The 27,812-nt window shown below is 32.8% G+C and overlaps 1 protein-coding gene and 1 long non-coding RNA gene across 2 annotated transcripts in view; one reads left to right on the top strand and one right to left on the bottom strand.

The window, feature by feature from the left end:
- The window catches only part of LOC143059764 (uncharacterized), a 51,143-nt gene extending 29,415 nt beyond the window's left edge, over positions 1-21,728 (bottom strand). The window contains exons 1-2 of the mRNA XM_076233322.1: positions 21,593-21,728; positions 3,526-3,708 (exon numbers count right to left, since the gene is read on the bottom strand). Of these exons, the coding sequence (XP_076089437.1) occupies positions 3,526-3,625 (100 nt within the window). The 5' untranslated portion in view covers positions 3,626-3,708; positions 21,593-21,728. The remainder of the gene's footprint in view (positions 1-3,525; positions 3,709-21,592) is intronic.
- On the top strand, positions 7,753-13,979 carry LOC143058314 (uncharacterized). Its single transcript, XR_012972998.1, has 3 exons — positions 7,753-8,738; positions 10,214-10,284; positions 12,079-13,979. It is a non-coding gene; the product is annotated as an uncharacterized LOC143058314 (long non-coding RNA).
- Positions 21,729-27,812: the final 6,084 nt, after the last annotated feature.

The raw sequence follows: 27,812 nt of genomic DNA, 5'->3' as shown, positions 1-27,812 counted from the left end.
AATTGGGGTCAAAAGTCTAATTTGGCTTAAAAATTAAAAAAGATCATATCATAAGCAACAAGTTTACTAAGTTTCAAGTTGATTGGACTTCAGCTTCATCAAAAACTACCTTGACCAAAAACTTTAACCTGAAACTCCCATTTTCATTTTCTATGTTCAATGGACGGTGAAATTGGGGTCGAAAGTCTAATATAGCTTAAAATTAGAAAGACTATATCATAAGCAACAAGTGTATTAAGTTTCAAGTTGATTGGACTTCAGCTTCATCAAAAACTACCTTGACCAAAAACTTTAACCTGAAACTCCCACTTTCATTTTCTATGTTCAGTGGACTGTGAAATTGGGGACAAAAGTTTAATTTGGCCTAAAATTAGAAGGATCATATCATAAGCAGCAAGTGTACTAAGTTTCAAGTTGATTGGACTTCAGCTTCATCAAAACCTACCTTGACCAAAAACTTTAACCTGAAACTCCCACTTTCATTTTCTATGTTCAGTGGACAGTGAAATTGGGGTCAAAAGTTTAATTTGGCTTAAAATTAGAAAGATCATATCATAAGCAACAAGTTTACTAAGTTTCAAGTTGATTGGACTTAAGCTTCATCAAAAACTACCTTGACCAAAAACTTTAACCTGAAACTCCCACTTTCATTTTCTATGTTCAGTGGACAGTGAAATTGGGGTCAAAAGTTTAATTTGGCTTAAAATTAGAAAGATCATATCATAAGCAACAAGTTTACTAAGTTTCAAGTTGATTGGACTTAAGCTTCATCAAAAACTACCTTGACCATAAACTTTAACCTGAAGCTCCCACTTTCATTTTCTATGTTCAGTGGACCGTGAAATTGGGGTCAAAAGTCTAATTTGGCTTAAAAATTAAAAAAGATCATATCATAAGCAACAAGTTTACTAAGTTTCAAGTTGATTGGACTTCAGCTTCATCAAAAACTACCTTGACCAAAAACTTTAACCTGAAACTCCCACTTTCATTTTCTATGTTCAGTGGACTGTGAAATTGGGGACAAAAGTTTAATTTGGCCTAAAATTAGAAGGATCATATCATAAGCAGCAAGTGTACTAAGTTTCAAGTTGATTGGACTTCAGCTTCATCAAAACCTACCTTGACCAAAAACTTTAACCTGAAACTCCCACTTTCATTTTCTATGTTCAGTGGACAGTGAAATTGGGGTCAAAAGTTTAATTTGGCTTAAAATTAGAAAGATCATATCATAAGCAACAAGTTTACTAAGTTTCAAGTTGATTGGACTTAAGCTTCATCAAAAACTACCTTGACCATAAACTTTAACCTGAAGCTCCCACTTTCATTTTCTATGTTCAGTGGACCGTGAAATTGGGGTCAAAAGTCTAATTTGGCTTAAAAATTAAAAAAGATCATATCATAAGCAACAAGTTTACTAAGTTTCAAGTTGATTGGACTTCAGCTTCATCAAAAACTACCTTGACCAAAAACTTTAACCTGAAACTCCCATTTTCATTTTCTATGTTCAGTGGACGGTGAAATTGGGGTCGAAAGTCTAATATAGCTTAAAATTAGAAAGACTATATCATAAGCAACAAGTGTATTAAGTTTCAAGTTGATTGGACTTCAGCTTCATCAAAAACTACCTTGACCAAAAACTTTAACCTGAAACTCCCACTTTCATTTTCTATGTTCAGTGGACTGTGAAATTGGGGACAAAAGTTTAATTTGGCCTAAAATTAGAAGGATCATATCATAAGCAGCAAGTGTACTAAGTTTCAAGTTGATTGGACTTCAGCTTCATCAAAAACTACCTTGACCAAAAACTTTAACCTGAAGCTCCCACTTTCATTTTCTATGTTCAGTGGACCGTGAAATTGGGGTCAAAAGTCTAATTTGGCTTAAAAATTAAAAAAGATCATATCATAAGCAACAAGTTTACTAAGTTTCAAGTTGATTGGACTTCAGCTTCATCAAAAACTACCTTGACCAAAAACTTTAACCTGAAACTCCCATTTTCATTTTCTATGTTCAATGGACGGTGAAATTGGGGTCAAAAGTCTAATATGGCTTAAAATTAGAAAGATCATATCATAAGCAACAAGTTTACTAAGTTTCAAGTTGATTGGACTTCAGCTTCATCAAAAACTACCTTGACCAAAAACTTTAACCTGAAACTCCCACTTTCATTTTCTATGTTCAGTGGACCGTGAAATTGGGGTCAAAAGTCTAATTTGGCTTTAAGATTAAAAAGATCATATCATAAGCAACAAGTGTACTAAGTTTCAAGTTGATTGGACTTAAGCTTCATCAAAAACTACCTTGACCATAAACTTTAACCTGAAGCTCCCACTTTCATTTTCTATGTTCAGTGGACCGTGAAATTGGGGTCAAAAGTCTAATTTGGCTTAAAAATTAAAAAAGATCATATCATAAGCAACAAGTTTACTAAGTTTCAAGTTGATTGGACTTCAGCTTCATCAAAAACTACCTTGACCAAAAACTTTAACCTGAAACTCCCATTTTCATTTTCTATGTTCAGTGGACGGTGAAATTGGGGTCGAAAGTCTAATATAGCTTAAAATTAGAAAGACTATATCATAAGCAACAAGTGTATTAAGTTTCAAGTTGATTGGACTTCAGCTTCATCAAAAACTACCTTGACCAAAAACTTTAACCTGAAACTCCCACTTTCATTTTCTATGTTCAGTGGACTGTGAAATTGGGGACAAAAGTTTAATTTGGCCTAAAATTAGAAGGATCATATCATAAGCAGCAAGTGTACTAAGTTTCAAGTTGATTGGACTTCAGCTTCATCAAAAACTACCTTGACCAAAAACTTTAACCTGAAACTCCCACTTTCATTTTCTATTTTCAGTGGACGGTTAAATTGGGGTCAAAAGTCTAATATGGCTTAAAATTAGAAAGATCATATCATAAGCAACAAGTTTACTAAGTTTCAAGTTGATTGGACTTCAGCTTCATCAAAAACTACCTTGACCAAAAACTTTAACCTGAAACTCCCACTTTCATTTTCTATGTTCAGTGGACCGTGAAATTGGGGTCAAAAGTCTAATTTGGCTTTAAGATTAAAAAGATCATATCATAAGCAACAAGTGTACTAAGTTTCAAGTTGATTGGACATCAGCTTCATCGAAAACTACCTTGACTAAAAACCTTAACCTGAACGGACGGATGAACGAACGGAAGCACAGACGGACGGACGAACGGAGCCACAGACCAGAAAACATAATGCCCCTCTACTATCGTAGGTGGGGCATAAAAACATGACTGAATTAGATTGAACAATTATGAAAATCAGAGTAAAATGTACCGGTAACACAAAATCTGATCAATACCTGTTCTTGCTACTTTTTTCTGTATTTCTTCTACTGTGTCTATATATGAGGTGGCATTGTTCTTTTTGATGGCCTGTGTTCCATTGGTTCAGTCATTTTTTTATTCTTATTCTGACCAGTACATTAACTTAATTATGCATTTTAACTCAATTAATTAATTAGATAACATTAAATATATTTTGTATACCTGTGGTTCTTGGTATTTTTTTCTGTATCTCTTCTACTTGTGTCTGTAAATCAGGTGGTATGGTCCGTTTTAGTGGTCTATCTTCTGCTGGTTCAGTCATTCTGTCATGTATGAAATCTACTCTTCACTTCTCGTTATTTAAACAGTCAGTCTTAATACTGTTGAGCTATTTATTGACAGTAACTGTAAAAATAAAAGTAAAAACAATATATGTATCAGTCATTCCAAAATAATTGTCATAAAAATATATCTGATTCATCTCAAATGAAATTAACCATGTTAAAAATGTGTGTTGAGGTTTGTACCTAACCATTTTGCTAACCAATGTACGTGTTGTAACCAAAAATTGATTGACTAAAAAAAATCCTTCATTTAATTTTACTACCCATAAATAAACTCATCATAGATACCAGGACTAAATTTAGTATATACGCCAGATGCGCATTTCGTCTACACATTGCTACAAAAGACTCATCAGTGACGCTCGAATCCAAAAAGAAAACAAGTGTAAAAACCAATTTTACAATTTTACTGCAATACCATAAATACCTAAAATGATGCGACTTATATTTAATATGCATGAGCTTTTAATTTTGCCATTTGATTATAGGGACTGTCTTCTTGAAGTTTTCTCCAAGTTCAGTATTTTTGTAATTTTACTTTTTCCTTACTTGGCAAATTGAACGATACAATTTTCTCGGTATACATGGTATACGCCAACATACATGTCAATATATTTGATTTGATTTGATTTTCATGTTTGTGTTTGTCATGTGTCTGGTCAAATAAAAGAGAATTAAAGGAGAAGGTCCAGTAAGACCCCTTTTTGGCCCCAACATATAGCAGTGTACAAAATTGTTAAAATGTAAAGTTTTAGTTATTTATTGGAAAGTAGAATGCTTCTGCTACCTAAATTATAAGGACTGTTTTTGACAATATAATGCACATATATTATCGGGTACTAGCATCATTAAGTCATGCTAAATTACTGAAATCTTCACCAGTCAGAGATATAACTCTATAGGGTTATTACAGAAAATAACTTGCAGTGTTACAAGCTTGGTGTGTTATTAACGATACTTTCATGAGTTGTCTATCTTGATGCCTTAAATTTTCTAAATCTGTAATAACATATGTTTGTTATTTGTAAAAATAGTTTAATCTATTATACGTTATAGAAGGCTCTAGCTGTGAAACTCTTGAGACTTTGCGCAGAAACTAAATGCATATATATACATTGTATGTAGGACTCTAAAGTGCGATGGTACTCTAAAGTGCAATGGTCACTCTAAAGTGCGATGGTCTACGCTAAAGTATGATGGTGTCTCACGCTAAAGTGCGATGGTTGTTTATTTGCTAAGGTAAGATGGTATATCACGCTTAAATGCAATGGAACAATAGGGCTATTAGGATAATGTTCGGGGGCTTTAAAAAAAAAGGATAAGAACATTCAATTTAAAAAAAAGTCCTTCGCAAAATCTAGTATTTTAAGGTATACCATATATGATAGTCATTATAATTTAACAGTAGTCTTAAGTCATGTAAGTGAATGATTCTAAACTGCTAAAAGACCAACCACGTTATAATTGATAAAACGGTAATTTAGGTGTCACAAAATACCATAATTTTGTAAATGAACAATTCGGGCGTATTAAGTATTGTGATAATAGGTGTAGCTTGCCGTTCACACGTTGTAGTTTTATAACTTTTGGGAACCTGTCCCTCTTTTTTTACAATCGTCCAAGGTTATAAATTACAAATACAAAATTCGATTATTGTTGGAATATGTAGCATTTATTTGTTTACTCTTTCATTTAAATGAGAGAGAAAGGCAATGTTCGCCAAGCTTAGTTTTATCAATTTTTGTAGTGACTACACATCAATGTTATATTTTCCTGCAATGTACAAACTAATGTTTTAGCCGACAATTTATAATTTACGCATGAAAACATGTACCTTTTCTTTGCCGACGTTACTTTTCAATCAAAGGGACAACATTTTAAGGGGGACTGCAAAATAAACTGCAACATAAACAATGATTCAAATGTATCTGTTGATTCCATTACCAATAAAAGTAGGATACAGGACATCTATGTGAATACTACTTAAATCTATTGGGCCTATAGCAAAATGGTTAATGGCAGCAGGATACAAGTTCTTCCAGCTACCGAAATAAAATACATTTTCTCTAGCCAACAAGGCACGGTTAGATATAAACTAATTAAGTCATTGACATTTGGTTCAGAAGTTCTTAATAAAATATTTGTAATTTGTCTTCCGGCGTGTTCAGTTTTAGTTTGTATAAATGACTGTTAACTTCATAATCCAACAACTTTTCTTACGTCTATACTTTCGAGGACCATCCCACATGTCCCACTTTAGCGTATGGAAGAATTGCACTTATGCAAAAATCATCGCACTTTAGCGTGACCATCATACTTTAGCGTCCCAATCGCACTTTAGAGTCCTACATATATATGTATATATTCATCGTCTAAACATCAACCCAACAATGATAAATTTGTAAATTGACTTTTTTTTCATGGTTTTCTACGAATTAAAATGAAATTTAGAATTAAATTATAAGAAATGACTATAATATTTTTTCTGTCTATTCGAAATAACATAAAAAATGTGGTGCACACTGTTTAATAACCCGCTCTCACGTTATTCAGTGTGCACCAAATTTTTTATGTTATTTCTTCATAGACAGAAAAAATATTACAGTCATTCCTTAAATGTTATAACATCATCATGCCTTATATATCATGTACTGTAGTACAACGCTTGATTAAAACTGACATGGAAGGGTAACACCCGGCCACCGAAAGCTTCATTTTTATGAAGCTCAAAAGTTGAAGTCATAAAACTTTGGTGGTGCTAAAATTTTTGGTAAAAAAAATCATATAACGGTAAACCTTTCCGTGGGGTATAAAATTTCAGATGAAAATTGACCAGTTCAAACCAGTTCAATCCAGTTCTGACAACCAAGATTGTTTACACCACGTGATTGATTTACCTTTTGAGGTTAACCTTGATGATTGGGTTTAATCGATGTACATGATTCTTGTGTTTAAATTAATTAAAATATCATAACTTAATGATCACAGACTTATGAGACTTTTGAGGGACAAGCAGACATTTGTTAATAAACTCTATTACTCCAGCCTTTGGTCATAAAAGATTTGCGTATTTTTAAAAACGTGAGTTACTTCCCCTGATTTAGCTTATTACAAAAATGTGCTCCTAAAATATTACCCATCATTTAAAATAGAAATAAAGTACAAATTGAATGCAAAATTATATAAGGATGTTACCTCAAGGATAAAAACTTTCTTTAAATATACCAACAAAAATATATTGCAAATTAATATTGCAAATTATTTTTGACAATCATACTTTTATTAAAGCACAGATATATTATATGCCAGCTTTAGCTGGCACTTATGGTAGAAGCATCGTTTTGGAATAAAGAACGATAACTCTCTCTACACGACCCATCTGAAAAGTTTCGTCACTCTCGTTAAATCTCGTACGATTTTGTTTTTTAATGGCGGCCAAATTTAACATTTCAACGTGAGCATGAAAAAACATTTGAAAACGGGACCGATCGGAATAATTTCGATGTTAAATACGACATGAATTTTTGTTTGTTTACAAAAACAAGAATTCAGAAATTTTGGTAACTTGTGTAGCTTATTTAAATTTTATTGTACCACGGAAATTACCGAAGTTAGGACAACAACATCTGACGCCATGTTTCGTCTGCTTCAACTTTCCATGATCAGTGAGGTCAAAACAAATTACTTGAATAATCACAGGTACTTCATTTAAAAGTCACAAAATCATAATTAACGATAACATATTTAGCGTAAAAGTTCCGTCCAGCCATGGGAACACAGACAAAACCTCTGCATTTCGGATTTTTTTTTATAATGACCATGCGGCATGCGGAGTAAACTCCGGTGCACTGATTGACTACTCATGCTACTTGTCTTATGTTCATCTGCCACATAATTCCACACATCAAGGAACAGTGATAATGACGTTGGTTATACTATTGAATGTGATCACGGTTATTCATGTAGCCAATGGCGAAACCAGAACATTTCAAAAGAGTGGCACGCTGACGCGGCGCTCCAGTCATGCTTTAGTGATAATTCCCTATATAATCAACAATTCCCTCCCCCCCGATCCGACTATGGTAGCCCACAGACTAAATCACAACTTTAAATGGATGTCTACGAGAAAACCATGCAAAATCAAAAAAAAATTATGAAAGGGGTTGTGGAATTTTCAGCTGATTTTGGGTTCCTAGTAAAGTATTAAGTACATCTAATAGTTCTATGGTTAAAAAATGACACTTTATCTCAAATTATGTGAATCCAGGGCAATTCTAGTTTAGTACCAAATTTGCTGGAAAATGTTGTTGAAAATGGACATTTTTGGGTTTTTTTTATTGAATAGTTCAAAGTATTATATGACAAAAAAAATTGTTTGGCCTTAAAATTCAGACTTTCTACTAAAATAAACTGTAATTTGGATCTTATTTCAACCTTTATTTTTGTTTTTATTTTTATTGACATAATTGTGTTTTTCTTAAATTTGAAATCAGCCTGTACTGAAAATGTCCATAACACCTCAAAAGTCACTCAAATTGAAAAAATATTTTGTTAAATGTTATGGTTTACTACAAACTAGTATTCCTTAACGGGATTTTGGTTGCAAATTGATATAAGCTTATTTGAATAAAAGATGAAAAACTGAAAAATATAGCTAAAATTATCTCCCTTTGTAAAACTCTTCACAATAAAAGGTAGATTTAGTGTCAATAACAGAAGGAGGGAAATCAACAAATGTGCAGAAGGATAGGAAATAATGATATTTTTGATGAATATGGTGTAGCCAAAAACTGATTTTTATTGAAAGAGTGTAACAAAGACATAGCAAACCATGTGGCAAAGACATTCCCACTTCCACTGGAATAAGTCTGATCCTGATCAGATAGTCTAGACATGACTCATGAGTCTAGACTATCACTATCATGTCTAGGTTTCAGACTCACATTTTAAAATGCATATGCTGCAAACATGGACAGGAGTTGGATTGCAGTAGACAAGAAGACAAAATGAGTTGCTGCCATCCTTTCATGACCCTTCCAAATCTAGCAACGGAAATTTCAAAAGCAAAACTTTCAGTTTCAGTTTGTTCTGGTAAGTTTGTTATTTTTTTTTTGTGGTTAGAAAAAGCAATTTGACACCATAAAAAGACCTTCTGTAGAAACATCACATCTGATTCAAAACATAAATATCGGAAGAAGAGCATAGACCATTTCTCTTTGGGAAAAAAAAGGGGGGGTATTTACATAATTTTCTTGAAGCAAACACTGATTTAATTTTCATTGACATACATTTATAATGATTTAAAATTCTTCTAAAACTAAAAGATTTATGTGTTTGCCTTCTAAATTTTAATAGAAAAACTTTTTTCTCTCTCAGTCTCTCAAGAATCATGATAAAATACATGTATATATTCTATTATTCTATATATTCTATTACAAAGCCCTCCGGTATCGGGAGTTTGTTTGACAAATTGTCAATAGAGTCCATTGACTCCAAATTTAAAAATAATGGTTGCTTCATATCCCTTTTTTTTTTAAATACAACCCATTGAAATAGAAAACATTCAGTAGATAGATATAGGAAGATGTGGTATGAGTGCGAATGAGACAACTATCCATCCAAATAACAATTTATTAAAGTAAACCATTATAGGTCAATGTACGGCCTTCAACACAGAGCCTTGGCTCACACGGAACAACAAGCTATAAACATGATAAAGGACCCCTAAATTACTAGTGTAAAAACCTTCGAACAGGAAAATCAATGGTCTAATTTATATATAAAAAAAAGAGAAATGAGAAACACGTATAAATTACATAAACATACGAAAACTACTGTACATTTATGCCAACTAAAAAGTATGTGTGTTAACCGCACTACCCTTACCTACCTTTATTTTTATCCCTACCCTAAATATTTTTGTGACAGGTTTTGATTAAGCACTGTTAAAGTCACAATATAGCTCCCAAAGAGTTGTGGATTTCCTTTCTTTATTCATTTATTTACCAGTACTACATGTACATTGTACAATGCAGCTAAATTGATACAATATATATGGTTCTCAATCTCAAAAAAATGTTTTACAATTATGAGCTGTTTTTTTTTCTCTCTAAAAATTGGTTACTGTGAGACTTTTTCTTTACATTTCCTTCGTGCAGGTCATGTATCACAGTTATAAACATGGAAAGAGAACTTGTACATGTCTTTACTTCTATCGTTAATAAAATAGAATCTGAATAGAATATGCTTACAAATGTATTCCAAATTAAAGGGCCCAGAAGGGGCAACATGAGATTATAACATTACAGATTACTCAGATAAAACAAATTCAAAATAACAATACTGAAGAAATGAATTACTTGATGATGTGATTGATATCATAGCATTTATGACATTTACACAAATTAATTATCATATCTACAAAACTTTTTTTTTCAATGAACCAATGCATTATGTTAAGCCAACCCTAACTTAATGTACAATGTACATGTACAAACTGTAGATGTAACTCACTGTACTGATCATGCAAATGTACAAATATACAATATTTTATTTCTTATCAACAGGTTAATGTTGAAGATGGAAAAGCACAAAAATAATGTTAAAATGAAAGCAGATATGATAGGAGATCACATAGGTAAATATATGATATAATTGATAAAAAAATGAATCAAACAAGTCATAACAAGAGACTACTAAATAGACAGCAAATAAGACCTGTGTTGTGGCATTATTTGTGAAATATAATCATATATAGAAATTGGAAATTCACCAGTTACATTTATAATTGTAAAAACATGATAAATAATCAATAAATTAGATTAACCCTTCAATTTTAACAATCTGGTGAACAAAAAGTAAACATAACACACAGAACACTCAAATTATTTTTTTATGATCAATTAAGGGCCATATCAGTACAGTTTACACAACAAAATTTTCATTACTCATCGTTGGAATTGTTCTCTTTATAAGAATTAAACCTAGACAAAAATATGTTTTCTTGTCAGCTTGACACTGAGATCCTCATGTATAGTATACTTGCATTTATGGTAAACCTGAAGACTACATTTGTATTTTTCATTTTTGAAAAATACACTTTTTCATTATTACAGCTATTTTCCTAATGCGTGTAGAGTAAAACTTTGGTAGGTTCGCTTGCTCTGTTTGTATAAATATTGATTCAAACTTTGAAATTAAGGTTGATATCTTCAAACAATAAATATAGGCATATTTGAACCTTTATGGAGTACTTTAAAATTTGATTAGATGTTATGTCAATTGCAATTGTACAATATACAAACAAACCATGCAAGCTAACCGAAGTCTTAGATTTACATGCCTTAGGAAATTAGCTGTAAAATTAATTATATATTTGTTTCCAATGCTTATTGTTTTACCAATTTCAAATGTTTTGGCTTGTTTTTAAATTAGTCTATATCAGCTATAGGGTCAAAAGGGTCCAAAGTTAAACTTGATTTCATAAAACAATTGAATAATTGGTGTTCTTTGATATTATGCAAAATTAAATGGTGTATTGTACTTTTTTGGGTTAAATACTTCTTATATGTTTAGATTTTTAACATTCATTTTCAAATTGCAAAAAAGATCATGGGGGCAAAAAAACCTTTGTTAGTTTATTAAAATATTATTGAAGTTTTTTTTTCTATGCTAAATGTTATCATGCATTTAGCATGTTTAGATTTATGATTTGGGCTCAGTTTTCAAGTTGCTTCAAATTGGGGTCCAAACTTTAACTTTGTTTAAATTCATTAAAAATTGCATATATGGGGTTCTTTGATATGATAAATCTAATCATGTCTTTTAAACTTTAGATTTTGGATATTGGCACAAGTCCAATTTCAAAATCATCAGTTCTTTTACCACATTTATTCTGTGTCAGAAACCTACATGTATGATGTGTCTAATAATTCATCACAATCCAAATTCTGAACTGTATCATGTGAATCAAGTTTGAATGTAGTGTCTATATAGTGCCCCCCTCCCAACCTGATGAAGGTGCAATTTCTGCATTTGTAATAGAATGTACCCTTGAGCTGTTTTATTCTCATTGTTGAAGGTTGTACAGCGGCATTACATTCATTTCATTTGAACTTTTGTGGATATTTGTCTCATTTGCAATCAATACTCATCTCCCTATTTTTGTATTGTCATAACGTCATAAATACAAGATGAAATCTGCAAAATTAACTTCATTAAAATTAAGTTTGCTGCAGCTTGGAATAAGAAAAAAATCAAATTTAGGTCCATTTTTAGCTAGTAAACTTTATTTCTTATTCTATGTACTGGAATGTCAGAGTTGTGATTATCGAAACACATTTTACACTAAGACAAAGTTAATAAGTAATTTCTTTTTAGGAAATTTCAATCATTTAATGTATAACAATTGTTTTCTTATTATTTTTTACAGACATTTGGTGATCCAAAAATAACTGGAGTTCATGAAGGAAGACTGATTGCTGAGACACATTTTTGTTGATAAACATGTTTATGATGAAGAAAAACTTAGATAATAATACTGATACTTGAATAAGGCTCTGATCTGTCTTTGATTTTTCCTGTTGATGTTAAAAATTGCAAGCTCAAATAAAAATAAATTGAAATGGAACTCATATGCTTTGAAAAAAAGGAAAAAAACGGCAATGTGAATCTCGCTGAAGTCTTGAAAACCACCAAGTCAACACACAGTTGCAACACAAATGAGAAGAGAGAGATATTTGCTAGGAAATAGAATGTTCTCACTGTCTCACCATCATCAAGGCTTTCTCATCAGCGAATAAGAAGTCTAAAATTACTTCTGTATTAAAAGGTCATCAGTATTGAAGACAATCAAGAAGATTACAAATGGACTTGGCCATTTGATCAACATAATAATATTTTCATTTGTCAGAAATTGTTTCTTAGATTGACCATCTAGTTTTATTCATTGAATTATTAGTAAATTACCTTTCATAGTTCATGTAGTTACATGTATGTAAATTCTTATAAGATAGTATGGAAACAATTTAATACTTCCCTAAATTCTATACCTAATGCAACAATTGTCTTGTGCTGTTAAGTCGATTAGAATTAACTTTTATGTATGTTTATAATAATCTTATTCTTGCATGTAAGCACCATTTAGTGTTATTGTATCATCTTTATTGATTGTTAAATATAATACTAATGCTATAAAAAATAATAACATTTATGATCATTTATACAGATTGAGATATTTAAAAATGTATCAATGCTAAAAGAGAATTTATAAATTTAGACCTTTTTTTAGGAGAATTTTAGAAAGTACTACAACAAAAGCAAACCAAGAGTATATGCTCAAATGCACTATTAACTCTCTCTCCAGATAACCAAATAGAGATATGTTTATATTTTATTAAATTGATAAAGTGTATGTTAGTTTAAATTAATATGTACATGCAATTTTAAGGTTTTAAAAATCAGCATTTTTATTGGATTATCTCCCTTTGTACAATAGAAATTCAGATTTTATCCACACTGTCTCAGGTACTCATGATCAAAATGACTTATATGGTAACCAGCATGCAAGTAAAAGGTTGCAACCTGTCTTAATTTTGTCTACCTGTCAGACACAACTTCTGAATGTCAATACTTAAGATTTTTCAATATGATGAACTTGACATTGAATTTCATATCATTTTTCAGTAACCAGAATACAACTTTAGTAATTAGCAAGCTGCAATAACCAAAAATGGAATTACTAGGAAGAAATGAATGGATTTTACTCTTAAAGTAATAGGGACAAGTGTACTAAAGGAATTTGGAATAAAAAAAAATACCAAAAAAAAATTGTCTTTGGCAGCTCCCCCCTTTTTTAAGCCTTATGCTTACTATTGTTTGTGACACAAAAATCCATTTCACTTTGAATTTTCTATTTGATTTACCTATATTGCATGTTACAATCTGTATAATTCAAGTATTTCTTTTTGAATGCTTGGTTTCATTAAAATATGAGACTTTCCTCAATTTATTGCGAAAATACAAAAAAAAAGGGGGGGAGGCTATCTAAATGATCAATAAAATCTATGAAATTAATTTACAACCGAAATCCCTTCAAAATATTTTGAACCAAAGAAAATGCAAAGCATTTCTGAAATTTAGGGTAAATTAAAGCGACTTTTGGGCTGTAGTGTCTGTTTTAGTGTGATTAGATGAAAAGGCCATATTTTTTATCATTTTATGTGTTTTGCCACACCCTTATTTTCTATATATATCATTATGTTTAATAAAATTATGTGATTTATACTTCATACACATCCTATCTGTGCTATTAAAGTATTTAAACACTCAGAAGTATTATAGTATTTATTTCTATTTGAGAAATTTATGAAATCTATGCATTTCAGTAAATGCATCTATAAATAAACTCGAAAATACCCTAAATCCCTATCGTTGCCATGGTTACCAGCAGTGCAAGGGCTTCAAACTTGCATGACTTTCATATGAGGTCAACCTGAACATGTCAGCAAAGTTTCATCAAAATCAAACAACTTTGCATGGAGCACCATCTGCATGGTTTTCTCGTAGATGCCCATTTAAGAACAAAAGTTTAAAACAAATGAAATTATTCAAATAATTCACAATCTTTTAATTCTGTATTTCCTTTGGCAAACTCTCAACAAATCTTTTTATTGATTATGTCACATATCAGATATATATCTACCTTAATTATAAGTTCCAGGAGAAGGAAACTGTTTTGTTTTCTCTCTCTCTAAGTTTAATCATAGAAGGAGACTTGAGTCTGAGTAGTACATTTAGTACTGTATATATTGTATGCTCCCATATTGTTCAAAATTGGATTTTATGGGAAGATTATATGATAACCCATGAGAATACCATGACTTTGATAGGTATATACAGGGCATGTTACTTGGAAGTATGTGGGCTACATCCTTTAAAATTCAAGCTGCAGCAGTCCCCCTGTATATATTTTATGCATCAGTTTAAACCTGATCAAAACATTTTCACTCTACCAGGTACTTAAATATTACTATATTACTATCAGGTTCACATTTCAACCTATTTAGCAATACACACTTATAGTTACATGTATATAACATCACAGTACCAAAATTGCACTCAGTTACCAAATTGCACCTATTCAGCAAAAATAAACCTGCAGAATTCTTACAAGTTTTCTTTCACCATGTAAAGTTATATAATTATCATCTTTTTAAAATGAGCAAATTAAATTTGTTACCAGCATCCTTTTCTTCAAAAAATAATAGTTGAAGCATGGAATAATGTCAAATTGTTTGAAATATTTGAAGAAATAAAACAAAACATCTGTTTATATTCCAGTTTTAAGGATTTGAAATTAACCATACATGTAATGATGTATGGAATTTGGGTACTGACCTCATTACAGTATCATGGATTGTTTGGAGGTCATTTCAAACCCATTTTTCTATGACTCTACATGGACTCAAAATTAAATTGGTGTAACTATATTGTAAACAAGGATAGTTTACAAAAAAAGCACAGAATACACTTTTGCCTGGTACATAAAAAAACGTTGGTGAAAAATAACTGACAATATAGGTGCAATTTGGGTATTCTCATGTTAAGCAACTTCACAACAGAAATACAAATTTATTTTCATGACCAAAACAAAAAAAGTACAAACCTAAAGGCAATAAAATACTTCGCCATGCCTGATACGACAACAGATGTATATTTAGCATATAAAAAACACTAAATGTTTTATGTCAGTTGAAATCAAACATGTTTTAATTTTGAACCCTTCAAACTTCAATATGGACTAATTTGAAAACAGGTATCAGGTGAACTCAAACATTTCTATTCAGCAGAAGTGTTTAACTCCTTAATTTTATATGATAGTAAGTCCTACAAAAATATTGAAAATGTGTACATTTAATTTTTTTTCTAGCTTCTCTCATGTGAAAGCGGTACCTTTTTGGTCACTATTTATGTGTTGCGTCTAAATAAGAATTGTAACACTTGATAGTGACTGAACAGGTTAAACAAATACTTCTCAAGAAACAGAAAAAGAAGACAACTTGGAACAGCACCAGTCATGCCAGTATACATGTATGTATGAATAAAAACTCAGATCAGAATAGCATGGACAATATCTTAGTTATATGTCCTTGTGAATATATAGTGAGGAAAGTTATCAATAATTCTGCAGATAATGCAATTTTATCAAGTGTTTTGTACATTTTCTGTTAAATTTCACACAATAAGTGAAACATTCAAACAGGCTAAACTAAATTTTTATTACTGAAAGTTTCAAACAATGACAAGTGTTTTATTTACCAAATAACTCATGTGTTTCTGTGAGAGAAAAAAACATGTGCAATTTTGGTAATTAAAGGGAAAGAAGATCCTTTTGCAGCGCACTGGCGCATATCAATTGTGAATATATACTTATCAAATATATTTTCTTTATCATGATACTCAAGTCGACATTATTAAGAAGTACACATCATAGGAAAAATGCACCAATTACAGATAAAATATTTAAATCACCCTATTTTGTGTGCATCTCCAGCCAAATCATGCAAATCAGTATTTGTTGCACCTATATATACTAGACCAGTAAAATCAATGTATCTAAGTTAAATTTTGGAAGAAAAACCAAAAATTTGGAAAAAAAAACCAACCCAAAAATGTCATGAATGTTGTACCATAACCAAAAAATCAATTCTAATCTTCCTTTTGTGTATTGATCCTTCTAGTAAAATTTCATAGAGATACATTCACTTATACTCAAGTTATTGTGTGGAAACCAAACATGCCAAATGTGTCTTCTAGAAAACAACTATGACATGATTAAGCATTTCTCAAAAGCAAATTTTTGACATGCTTGTATTTCCCATTTCCATTCTCAATTTTATTCTGTTGTCATATAAAAACTTGAAAAGTAAGCTACATCATGTACATGTAACAAAAAAAAATATATGCAAGAAATGACATAAAACTGACTCTGAATACAAGAGACTCGCAAACTGAAGATGATCAGGAATACAATACAATATTGTGGCCAAGTTTGGTTTGATTTGGCCTAGTAGTTTCAGAGGAGAAGATTTTTGTAAAAGTTAACGACGACGGACGACGACGACGACGGACGACGGACGACGGACAAAGACGGACGACGGACGCCAAGTGATGAGAAAAGCTCACTTGGCCCTTCGGGCCAGGTGAGCTGAAAATGGGGAATGTGTAGTGTAACTATACAAGTATCAGGACAAAATTGGCTTGATCAAAGTATAAAAAGTGACTAGTTAAAGACTAAAAGTGCTTTCTGTTATCTATTCTTAAAAGATATTTAAGTATACAAACTGTTTGATTTACTTTTTTTTTACCCAAAGTCTACATAAAACAGTAAACAAAACAAAAGACAAAAAGGCACAAAAACTAACAAGAAGAAACTAGAGGCTCTAAAGAGCCTGTGTCGCTCACCTTGGTCTATGTGCATATTAAACAAAGGACACAAGTGGATTCATGACAAAATTGTATTTTGGTGATGGTGATGTGTTTGAAGTTCTTACTTTACTGAACGATTTTGCTTCTTACAATTATATCTATCATGAACTTAGATGAATCATGACCAGGTCACGCCACACATTTTTTAAACTAGATACCCCAAAGATGATTGTAGCCAAGTTTGGATTAATTTGGCCAAGTAGTTTCAGAGGAGAAGATTTTTGTAAAAGATTACTTTAATTAACGAAAAATGGTTAAAAATTGACTATAAAGGGCAATAACTCCTTAAGGGGTCAATTGACCATTTAGGTCATGTTGACTTATTTGTAGATCTTACTTTGATGAACATTATTGCTGTTTACAGTTTATGGCTATCTATAATAGTATTCAAGATAACCAAAAACGGCAAAATTTCTTTAAAAATTACCAATTGGAGGGCAGCAACCCAACAACCAGTTGTCCAATTCATCTGAAAAATTCAGGGCAGATAGATATTGACTTGATTAACAATTTAACTTCTTGTCAGATTTGCTCTAGATGCTTTGGTTTCATAGTTATAAGCAAAAAACTGCATTTTACCCCTATGTTCTATTTTTAGCCGTGGCGGCCATCTTGGTTGAATGGCCAGGTCATCGGACACATTTTTCAAACTAGATACCCCAAAGATGATTGTGGCCTAGTAGTTTCAGTGGAGATTTTGTAAAAGATTACTTAGATTTATGAAAAATGGTTAAAGATTGACTATAAAGGGCAATAACTCCTAAAGGGGTCAACTGACCATTTTGGTCATGTTGACTTATTTGTAGATCTTACTTTGCTGAACATTATTGCTGTTTACAATTTATCTCTATCTATAATAATATTCAAGATAATAACCAAAAACAGCAAAATTTCCTCAAAATTACCAATTCAGGGGCAGCAACCCAACAACCGATTGACCGATTCATCTGAAAATTTCAGGGCAGATAGTTCTTGACCTGATAAACATTTTTATCCCATGTCAGATTTCCTCAAAATGCTTTGGTTTTTGAGTTATAAGCCAAAAACTGCATTTTACCCCTATGTTCTATTTTTAGCGGTGGCGGCCATCTTGGTTGGTTGACCAGGTCACGCCACACATTTTTTAAACTAGATACCCCAAAGATGATTGTGGCCAAGTTTGGATTAATTTGGCCAAGTAGTTTCAGAGGAGAAGATTTTTGTAAAAGATTACTTTAATTTACGAAAAATGGTTAAAAATTGACTATAAAGGGCAATAACTCCTAAACGGGTCAACTGACCATTTTGGTCATGTTGACTTATTTGTAGATCTTACTTTGCTGAACATTATTGCTGTTTACAGTTTATCTCTATCTATAATAATATTCAAGATAATAACAAAAAACAGCAAAATTTCCTCAAAATTACCAATTCAGGGGCAGCAACCCAACAACCGATTGACTGATTCATCTGAAAATTTTAGGGCAGACAGATCTTGACCTGATCAACATTTTTATTCCATGTCAGATTTCCTCAAAATGCTTTGGTTTTTGAGTTATAAGCCAAAAACTGCATTTTACCCCTTTGTTCTATTTTTAGCCGTGGCGGCCATCTTGGTTGGTTGACCAGGTCACGCCACACATTTTTTAAACTAGATACCCCAAAGATGATTGTGGCCAAGTTTGGATTAATTTGGCCAAGTAGTTTCAGAGGAGAAGATTTTTGTAAAAGATTACTTTAATTTACGAAAAATGGTTAAAAATTGACTATAAAGGGCAATAACTCCTAAACGGGTCAACTGACCATTTTGGTCATGTTGACTTATTTGTAGATCTTACTTTGCTGAACATTATTGCTGTTTACAGTTTATCTCTATCTATAATAATATTCAAGATAATAACCAAAAACAGCAAAATTTCCTCAAAATTACCAATTCAGGGGCAGCAACCCAACAACCGATTGACTGATTCATCTGAAAATTTTAGGGCAGACAGATCTTGACCTGATAAACATTTTTATCCCATGTCAGATTTCCTCAAAATGCTTTGGTTTTTGAGTTATAAGCCAAAAACTGCATTTTACCCCTTTGTTCTATTTTTAGCCGTGGTGGCCATCTTGGTTGGTTGACCAGGTCACGCCACACATTTTTTAAACTAGATACCCCAAAGATGATTGTGGCCAAGTTTGGATTAATTTGGCCAAGTAGTTTCAGAGGAGAAGATTTTTGTAAAAGATTACTTTAATTAACGAAAAATGGTTAAAAATTGACGACGACGGACGACGACGGACGACGGACGCCAAGTGATGAGAAAAGCTCACTTGGCCCTTCGGGCCAGGTGAGCTAAAAATAAGCGATGCAGCGCGACACGACATATTGTACAAATCATTTCGACACACGTTACCCTGGTGCTATCCCAAAATCCTGGGGAGAACACTGAGTCATATATACCTTTTTCTGAGGAAAATTCTTAAATTTGTTCACATTTAGAAGAAGTTTACTTATTTTTAATTGCTTCCTTCCAGCATTTGTCTAGGAAGCAATTCTCCGACACATTTTCCGTATGCATAGTGACCTGAGCGTAACCCTCCTCGTTAAAATCTGGTGGTTTCAATACCCATGGATCTGTCATTAAAATAAACAATTATCTGATTGTTCATGTCAATGACCATGCTTTTTGTTATTTGCTATAAGGTGACAATCGGTAAACTTCATCTTCAAAACACGGCATTTAATGAGAAGCCATATTTGTTAAATCATAACAGACAGAGAGAAAAAAAATTGACGATTAAACAATATATATGCGTAAAAAATGATAATGTGACGGGATTGCTTCCCTTAGAAAAACTTAGTAAATACTTAGTCAGCCGTAAGCGGTTGAAGTAAGGAAGTACTTCTTTAGCTCAGTCGGTATACACGCTGCCTTGTAACACAGAGGTCCCGGGTTCGAGTCCCGGTGGAGACAAGCAATTTTGTAATGAAATTCGTGCTCTCCGGTTACATTGGCGCCCAACTAAAAAACCCACGGTAGTTAGAGAGGAATTCTAGCTAGGGTATGTTTGTGTGAGTCATAATGGTATGATGACTCTTGAGATGGGGGAAGTGTGACGGGATTGCTTCCCTTAGAAAAACTTAGTAAATACTTAGTCAGCCGTAAGCGGTTGAGCTAAGGAAGTACTTCTTTAGCTCAGTCGGTATACGCGCTGCCTTGTAACACAGAGGTCCCGGGTTTGAGTCCCGGTGGAGACAAGCAATTTTGTAATGAAATTCGTGCTCTCCGGTTACATTGGCGCCCAACTAAAAAACTCACGGTAGTTAGAGAGGAATTCTAGCTAGGGTTTGTTTGTGTGAGAGTCATAATGGTATGATGACTCTTGAGGTGGGGGAAGTGTGACGGGATTGCTTCCCTTAGAACATTTGGTAGATACTTAGTCAGCCGTAAGCGGTTGAGCTAAGGTAGCACTCCACAGTTAGGTGTGTAGTTTCGCATTTTGGCCCCTGTGGATTTTTCAAATATGAGAGCTAGTGTGCAATAAAATTCATTTTTGGATAGCTGAGTATTAAAATAGCCTTTGTATTGGGTTTATATGAACATCAAGATTATGTAATGTATGTAATATAGGCTGTTTTCTGTATGACAGGCCGTATTTGCATGTCCCTACCATACATTGGTCTAGCAATTATTGTAATGTTTTTTTCCAACTTTTTATCGCACAAACTTTGTGATTGGATTTTACGAAAAAATGAGGCGAAAGACACCCATTTTTTATTTGATCATTAGGAAGATTTATGAAAACAGTTTCTAAAAAGGTATCACTCAAAGGCATTGAAATTCTAGTTTGATCCAAATTTTGGGGGGATATGTGACATGTCCACCCCCCTTTTTGCAATATTTTATGGTAAATAAAAGCAGAATGTTGCCATGGATACACATAAAAGGAATTAATTTTCACTCTTTTAACTTTTGAAAATCAAATCTATGGAATATACTGATTACATACATATGCACATGTACAACACAAACAGTTAGGTTAATGTATTAGAAATCCAGGAATAGGAGATGATAAAACATTTTGTGGCTCATTTTTTATTTTATTTTCTAACTGTGGAGTGCTACCTAAGGAAGTACTTCTTTAGCTCAGTCGGTTAGCGCGCTGCCTTGTAACACAGAAGTCCCGGGTTCGAGTCCCGGTGGAGACAAGCAATTTTGTAATGAAATTCGTGCTCTCCGGTTACAATAAATTCGTTCACAGAGGACTTAGTTTATGATATATACATCGAAACCTCAAAACTTTCCAAACAGCACAGGTCAGTCTGTACCACAGAGTAGTTTTTGAGGTGAAAATACGGCCATATTTGTCCATTTGTTATGATGAACCAAGGATTTGTATAGTTAGGTAACATATTTTGTGGATGAGATAAATATTTGAGAATGTCATGTTTTGAAATTTTTAGAATTGTAGAGTATATATAGTCTTACTATACACCGAAAAGTCACATTCTTGAATGAACAAACTTCTCTGGTAACATGTTTATGCTAATTTTTGATTTTTTTGTACTTTCGTTTTGGTAACTTGGAAATATGCCTAATGGAGGATAGAAACAGTATAATTTCGGAACTCTCCGGATTCTTCTTTGGGAAGTAGGACAAATCGCCCCACACCAAATCGGCCAACTATTTTTATCAACTCTCTCCACTTTTAAAAAAAGGCAGTGACTATTTTACATGTTTTACCGGCACCGGCAAAATAGCAAATTTTCTATTTAGCCGGCGCCTTCAAAATAAAAAAATGATTTGCACATATTACTGCCACAAAATATCAAGAAACATGGACGTCTAAACCCACTGTCATTGGTCTTCCAAACAATGTGTAGCCTACCCGAAAGAGCAATTGTTTACCATTGCATAAGAAAAGTTACAAAGAAATTGATTTTCTTCTATTAGAATGGACAGTTGGAAGCAAGTTAGCAAAACATGCTGTTAATTTTTTTTTTTGATAACTGAGGAACAGGTTGAAACAAATTCAAATTCAAATATATTTTATTGCTTATCAAAGCGCCCACAAGCTAGGAGCAGAACAATCAACATTAATTACATACAAATGATTACAAGTGATTCAATATGATTAAGACACAATGTTATAAAAAAAAATATTTATTGAGACAAGTAGAATATAAAATTGAGAATGGAAATGGGGAATGTGCCAAAGAGACAACAACCCGACCATAGAAAAAAACAACAGCTGCAGATGAAGGTCACCAACAGGTCTTCAATGTAGCGAAAAATTTCCCGCACCCGGAGGCGTCCTTCAGCTGGCCCTAAACAAATATATACTAGTTCAGTGATAATGAACGCCATACTAATTTCCAAATTGTACACAAGAAACTAAAATTAAAATAATACAAGACTAACAAAGGCCAGAGGCTCCTGACTTGGGACAGGCGCAAAAATGCGGTGGGGTTAAACATGTTTGTGAGATCTCCCCCCTCCCCCCATACCTCTAGCCAATGTAGAAAAGTAAACGCATAACAATACGCACATTAAAATTCAGTTCAAGAGAAGTCAGAGTCTGATGTCAGAAGATGTAACCAAGGATTTGTATACAAATCCTTCACTGAAAATCTAAATTAGTCACGATGACTATTCAGTTAGTCAAATATCAGTCGAAAGGTAGTCAAAAGCATATATGACTACCCATCAAGTCATTATGACTACCTGCATAGTCAATTGACTATGTTAGTGGTCACAGCACCACGTGGTGTAGAGTATCGGTTTTCACGCGCACTCTTTCGCGTTCCCTTTATTCCATAGATTGTGTAGATGTAAACAAACCAGAAGGCACGGAAACTGTTATTTTGTCATATAAACCAATTGTTTAAAGTAAGTATGATGTATATTTGTTTTAATTCTAACTTACAAAAATTGAATTTAAGAAAAAGGAGTGTATAAATGAAAGTAATATCGGCACATGTTGACGTAACGACAATAAAAAGGGGGGGGGGTATGTATACGGGGATATCAATTTTGATACACATACAACGTATTGTCGATTGAAAAGAGTATTTAGCGATATCTTTTTTTCATCTGAGCAAACACTTAAAAATAAACACTGCAATCGATATTCACAACAATGAATTAAAAACTCAAGGTGGCTGTCAAGATCCTGGTGCTAACATTTCAATGCTGTGATATAGGATGGGTGGCTGTCAAGATCCTGGTGCTTACATTACAATGGTGTGTTATAAGATGGGTGGCTGTCAAGATCCCGGTGCTTATATCACAATGTTGTGATATAAGATGGGTGGCTGGCGAGATCCCGGTGCTTACATTACAATGTTGTGGTATAAGATGGGTGGCTGGCAAGATCCAGGTTCTTACATTACAATGTTGTGGTATAAGATGGGTGGCTGGCAAGATCCGGGTGCTTACATTACAATGTTACAATGTTGTGATATAGGATGGGTGACTGACAAGATCCCGGTGCTTACATTACAAATTAATGGTATAAGATGAGTGATTAAATCACTAGATCAAAGATTATAAAATTTGTTTTTTCTTTAAACTTTTAACATTACTGATAATCTTGTTTATTGTTATATTTTAGCTTCTAAAATGATACAATTATATTTTTCAGAAAATGAAGACATTGCTATTTGTATGAACACAGCTGAGAGATTTTTTTACCATAAAGAATACCACACTGACACATGCAGAGTTGTTACCGACAAAATATCTGAAATAAACACTTCAAATTAACAATGAGTTTATAATAAATTAATTTTCTTTATTTGATTTTTGACTTTAATATATGTAACAGAGTAATGGTTACACATGGAAACTTGAGATATAGGAAGGTTTTGAACGTTGAGCACTTTGTGGTCCTATACTATTGTCATTGTTAGTAATGATGCTGTGGTATTTTTAATGATATTATATTCAAGATGTATTTGTCAATCCCATGGAAGAAAAACAACAAAAAGTAGAATAACAGAAGAAATGAACCATAACAGAACGAAACGGAATGAAACGCACACAAATTAAATGGTAGAACAAAAAAACACAACACAAATTAAAATAACAGTCTAACAGTCGTGACTATTCACAGTAATCATGTTGACTAACCAACATGGTCACTTCCGACTATATCAATCAGCCATATGGACTACATTCAATTGTCAAACTGACAAATGTGCATAGTCAATTGAACAATCCAATTCGTCATAACGAGTATGACATATAGTCATTTTGACTTCCTAACATAGTCATAATGACCACCCTACTCAGTCAAATGTGACTAACCATCTAGTCAAACGACTAAGAGCATAGTCAAAATGATTAAAGTGCATTGTCATCTAGAGGACAGTCAAAATGACTAATTAAATTGGTCAAATTGACTAATTTAGATTTTCAGTGTTGATGTAACCAAAGAAAATAAACAAAATGACAATAATACATAAATAACAACAGACTACTAGCAGTTAACTGACATGCCAGCTTCAGACTTCAATTAAACTGACTGAAAGATTATGATTTCATCATATGAACATCAGGCACAATCCTTCCCGTTAGGGGTTTAGTATCATACCATCATAACGTATATGAGAAGAACATAACCCGTGTCATGCCAACAACTGGTTTTTGAATAAATGTGTTTAGTTCCGATGCAAAGACCCTATAAGTGAATCAATATTAACGCCAAAATATGCAATCTTTAACCTGACAACAGTATCGTAACTATGTCCCTTCTTAATAAGTTTATTCAAAGGTTTTGTTAGTTTTTGAGGTGAATACTGACACCTTTGTGCTTTATAAAGAATAATTCCATAAAAGATTGGATGTGAAATACCTGAACGTATAAGAAGTCTGCATGTTGAGCTATATTTACGAATGATGTCCTTATACCGATGATAAAATTTAGTAAATGTTTTGACTAGTTTGTGATATCGAAAACCCTGGTGTAATAATTTTTCAGTAATACATAAATTTCTCTCGTTAAAATCTAAAACATTGTTACATACACGAGCGAATCGTACAAGTTGAGATATATAAACACCGTAAGATGGTGACAAGGGAACGTCACCATCTAAAAATGGATAATTAACGATAGGAAATGAAAAATTATCTCTTTTATCATAAATTTTAGTATTCAGCTTTCCGTTAGTGATATAGCTATCAAGATTGAGGAAAGGGCAGTGGTCATTGTTAGTATTAGCTTTATTTAAAGTAAGTTCAACAGGATAAATTTCTTTAATATACATACTGAAGTCGTCATTATTGAGAGCCAAAATATCATCCAAATATCTAAAAGTATTATTAAATTTGTTTATCAGATGTTGTTTCGATGGGTCTTTGCTTATTTTTGTCATAAATTGTAACTCATAGAAATACAAAAACAGGTCCGCAATAAGTGGTGCACAGTTAGTCCCCATTGGAATTCCGATAATCTGACGATATACGGAATCCCCAAAGCGAACAAAAATGTTATCTAGTAAAAATTCAAGGGCATATATAGTATCAAAGCATGTCCAATTGACATAGTTTTTTTTGTTTATTGCTACTAAAAAATGACCTAAAAGATTTGAACATATATATTCACATTCTGATTTTTTAAATGCCCATTTAATTAGGTGTGTGAATTTTTTCTTAATGAGAATTTGAGGCAATGTGGTATACAGGGTAGAAAAATCAAAACTTTGAACAGATTCAAAATCACCAATATAATCATGCAATTTATCAAGTACTTCCAACGAGTTCTTGACACTCCAAAAGTAATTAATTCCACTATTTTCGAAGGCCTTTATATATATAAAGTGAATGAATAATTTATAATCAGGTTTTTAATGGTACCAAGTGTGCTGGTAAGAAGAATAGACAATTTAGTAGTGGAACAATGGCTTGAAGACGAAATAAATCTATATTTGTAAGGTGTTTTGTGTAGCTTCGGAAGCCAATACATAGTTGGGACTTTCATTGTATTTGGCTCTGCTTGTAAAACGGTAGCTAAAAGTTTATGTTTGTAACAGATGTCGTTTTCTGAAAATGGAGTCAGTTGGAATGTTGGTGAATTGGTGATTTCTTTTTTCAGAACCTCAATGTAAAATTTACGTCAAACAATAATAATATTATTAGCAGCTTTATCTGCCTGGACAAAAACAAATTTCTTGGCTAGTTCTTTTAGTTTATGTTTGATTCGAGAAATAGGTTTATTGTGGTTATTGTTAATAGTAAAATGTTCTTTAAAATGTTGAATACGTATATCAACTATCTTCATTACTGAATTAAAAAAAAGAGTCCAAAGATTTTTTGTCAGCTTTTTCCCGTTTTATCCATTTCATACAGTAAGTATGGAGTGAGTCGTGGATGATATTACGACACTCATTCCAATTAATAGTTGACGGGGGACGATATTTAGGTCCTTTACTGAGGAATGATTTTAACTCTCGGTCTTGAACGATGTTAAGAAGAATACAACAAGCATGTAGTGTTTAATAATATAACTAGGTCAAAAAGGGGGGTCCAGGGCCGTAACTAGCCTCTTTTGATAGTGAGGCAAAATATATTTGCCGAGCGTAGCGAGGCGAGATTTTTGGCGAAGCTCTTAGAAAAATAACGCAAAATCGTGCATTCTGAGCGTTTCCTAGACTCTCCTTGCATTGAAACGGCTTAATTAATATTAGTATTAAAATACCGGATCTGTCTGTCTGTTCTTGTCTTGTGATTGTGCTTAGACTTTGGTGATTTTTTTTATGACTAGATTTAAATATAGTGACAGTGCAGTATTATACTTAAAGTACTAGTTCTGCTTAAGTCCACACTAGGGACAATTCTTCACCTTGTTTTATGCCGGTATAAATGATTCTCTCAAAGTATTGTTGAAGACCCTCCATTAATTATCAAGATAAAGAGGAACAAAATCTTTGACTATTGATCATTTGTATTTTTCTATGCATTGACTTTGTGTGCGATTAGGTCCTCTGAAAGTGTACTCCATATTCCTTTATTTTCTCAACACGACTTAATGCAAGTTTAACCCTTCAATGTAAAAGGTCATATATGGCAATACCTTGTTGGTTTTTTTCTCCAATTATTTGATACCGGGTAATATGTGACCTTACTTTAATTCAAACCATGTCAGCTATCTAGTTTTATTTACAAAAAAACCCACTATTTTGTATTCTTTGATATCAATTATCCATGCAGAAAGGACCATTTTTTTTGTGTCCAGTAGCATCGTATATTCTAAAAATATTTTCTCGCACAATGTCTGGACATCGGTGGACATGCAACATTGCAAAACCACATTTACAAATGAAAATCAACACTTAGACTATAGTCATAAAGTAGGACAATAAATGAACAAAAGACAAACCCGGGACACAGAAGTACAAACTCAAAGGAAAACAGAAACATGGATAACAAAAAAATAACATGCAGGGGCGGCAACAAGGAGTGAAGAGAACTTGCGTGAAAAACAATTTGATATGAAGACAATCTTTTGTTTCAGTTTTATTTTGGGGGGTGGGGGTGGGGGGATTTCTAACATGAGGCATTTGCATCATTTGCCTCAATGTATTTACGGCCCTGGGGGTCACTAGGCATTACTATATCTATATCTATACTATTAAACGAGAAGACCTCATTTTGGGTGTCGCTTCTTTTCCTTCCACAATAAATCAATCATCATGCATCTATGTCCTAT

The sequence above is a fragment of the Mytilus galloprovincialis genome, chromosome 14 (assembly GCF_965363235.1).
Source record: "Mytilus galloprovincialis chromosome 14, xbMytGall1.hap1.1, whole genome shotgun sequence".
NCBI lineage: Eukaryota > Metazoa > Mollusca > Bivalvia > Mytilida > Mytilidae > Mytilus > Mytilus galloprovincialis.
This window is presented reverse-complemented; position numbering and strand designations above follow the sequence as displayed.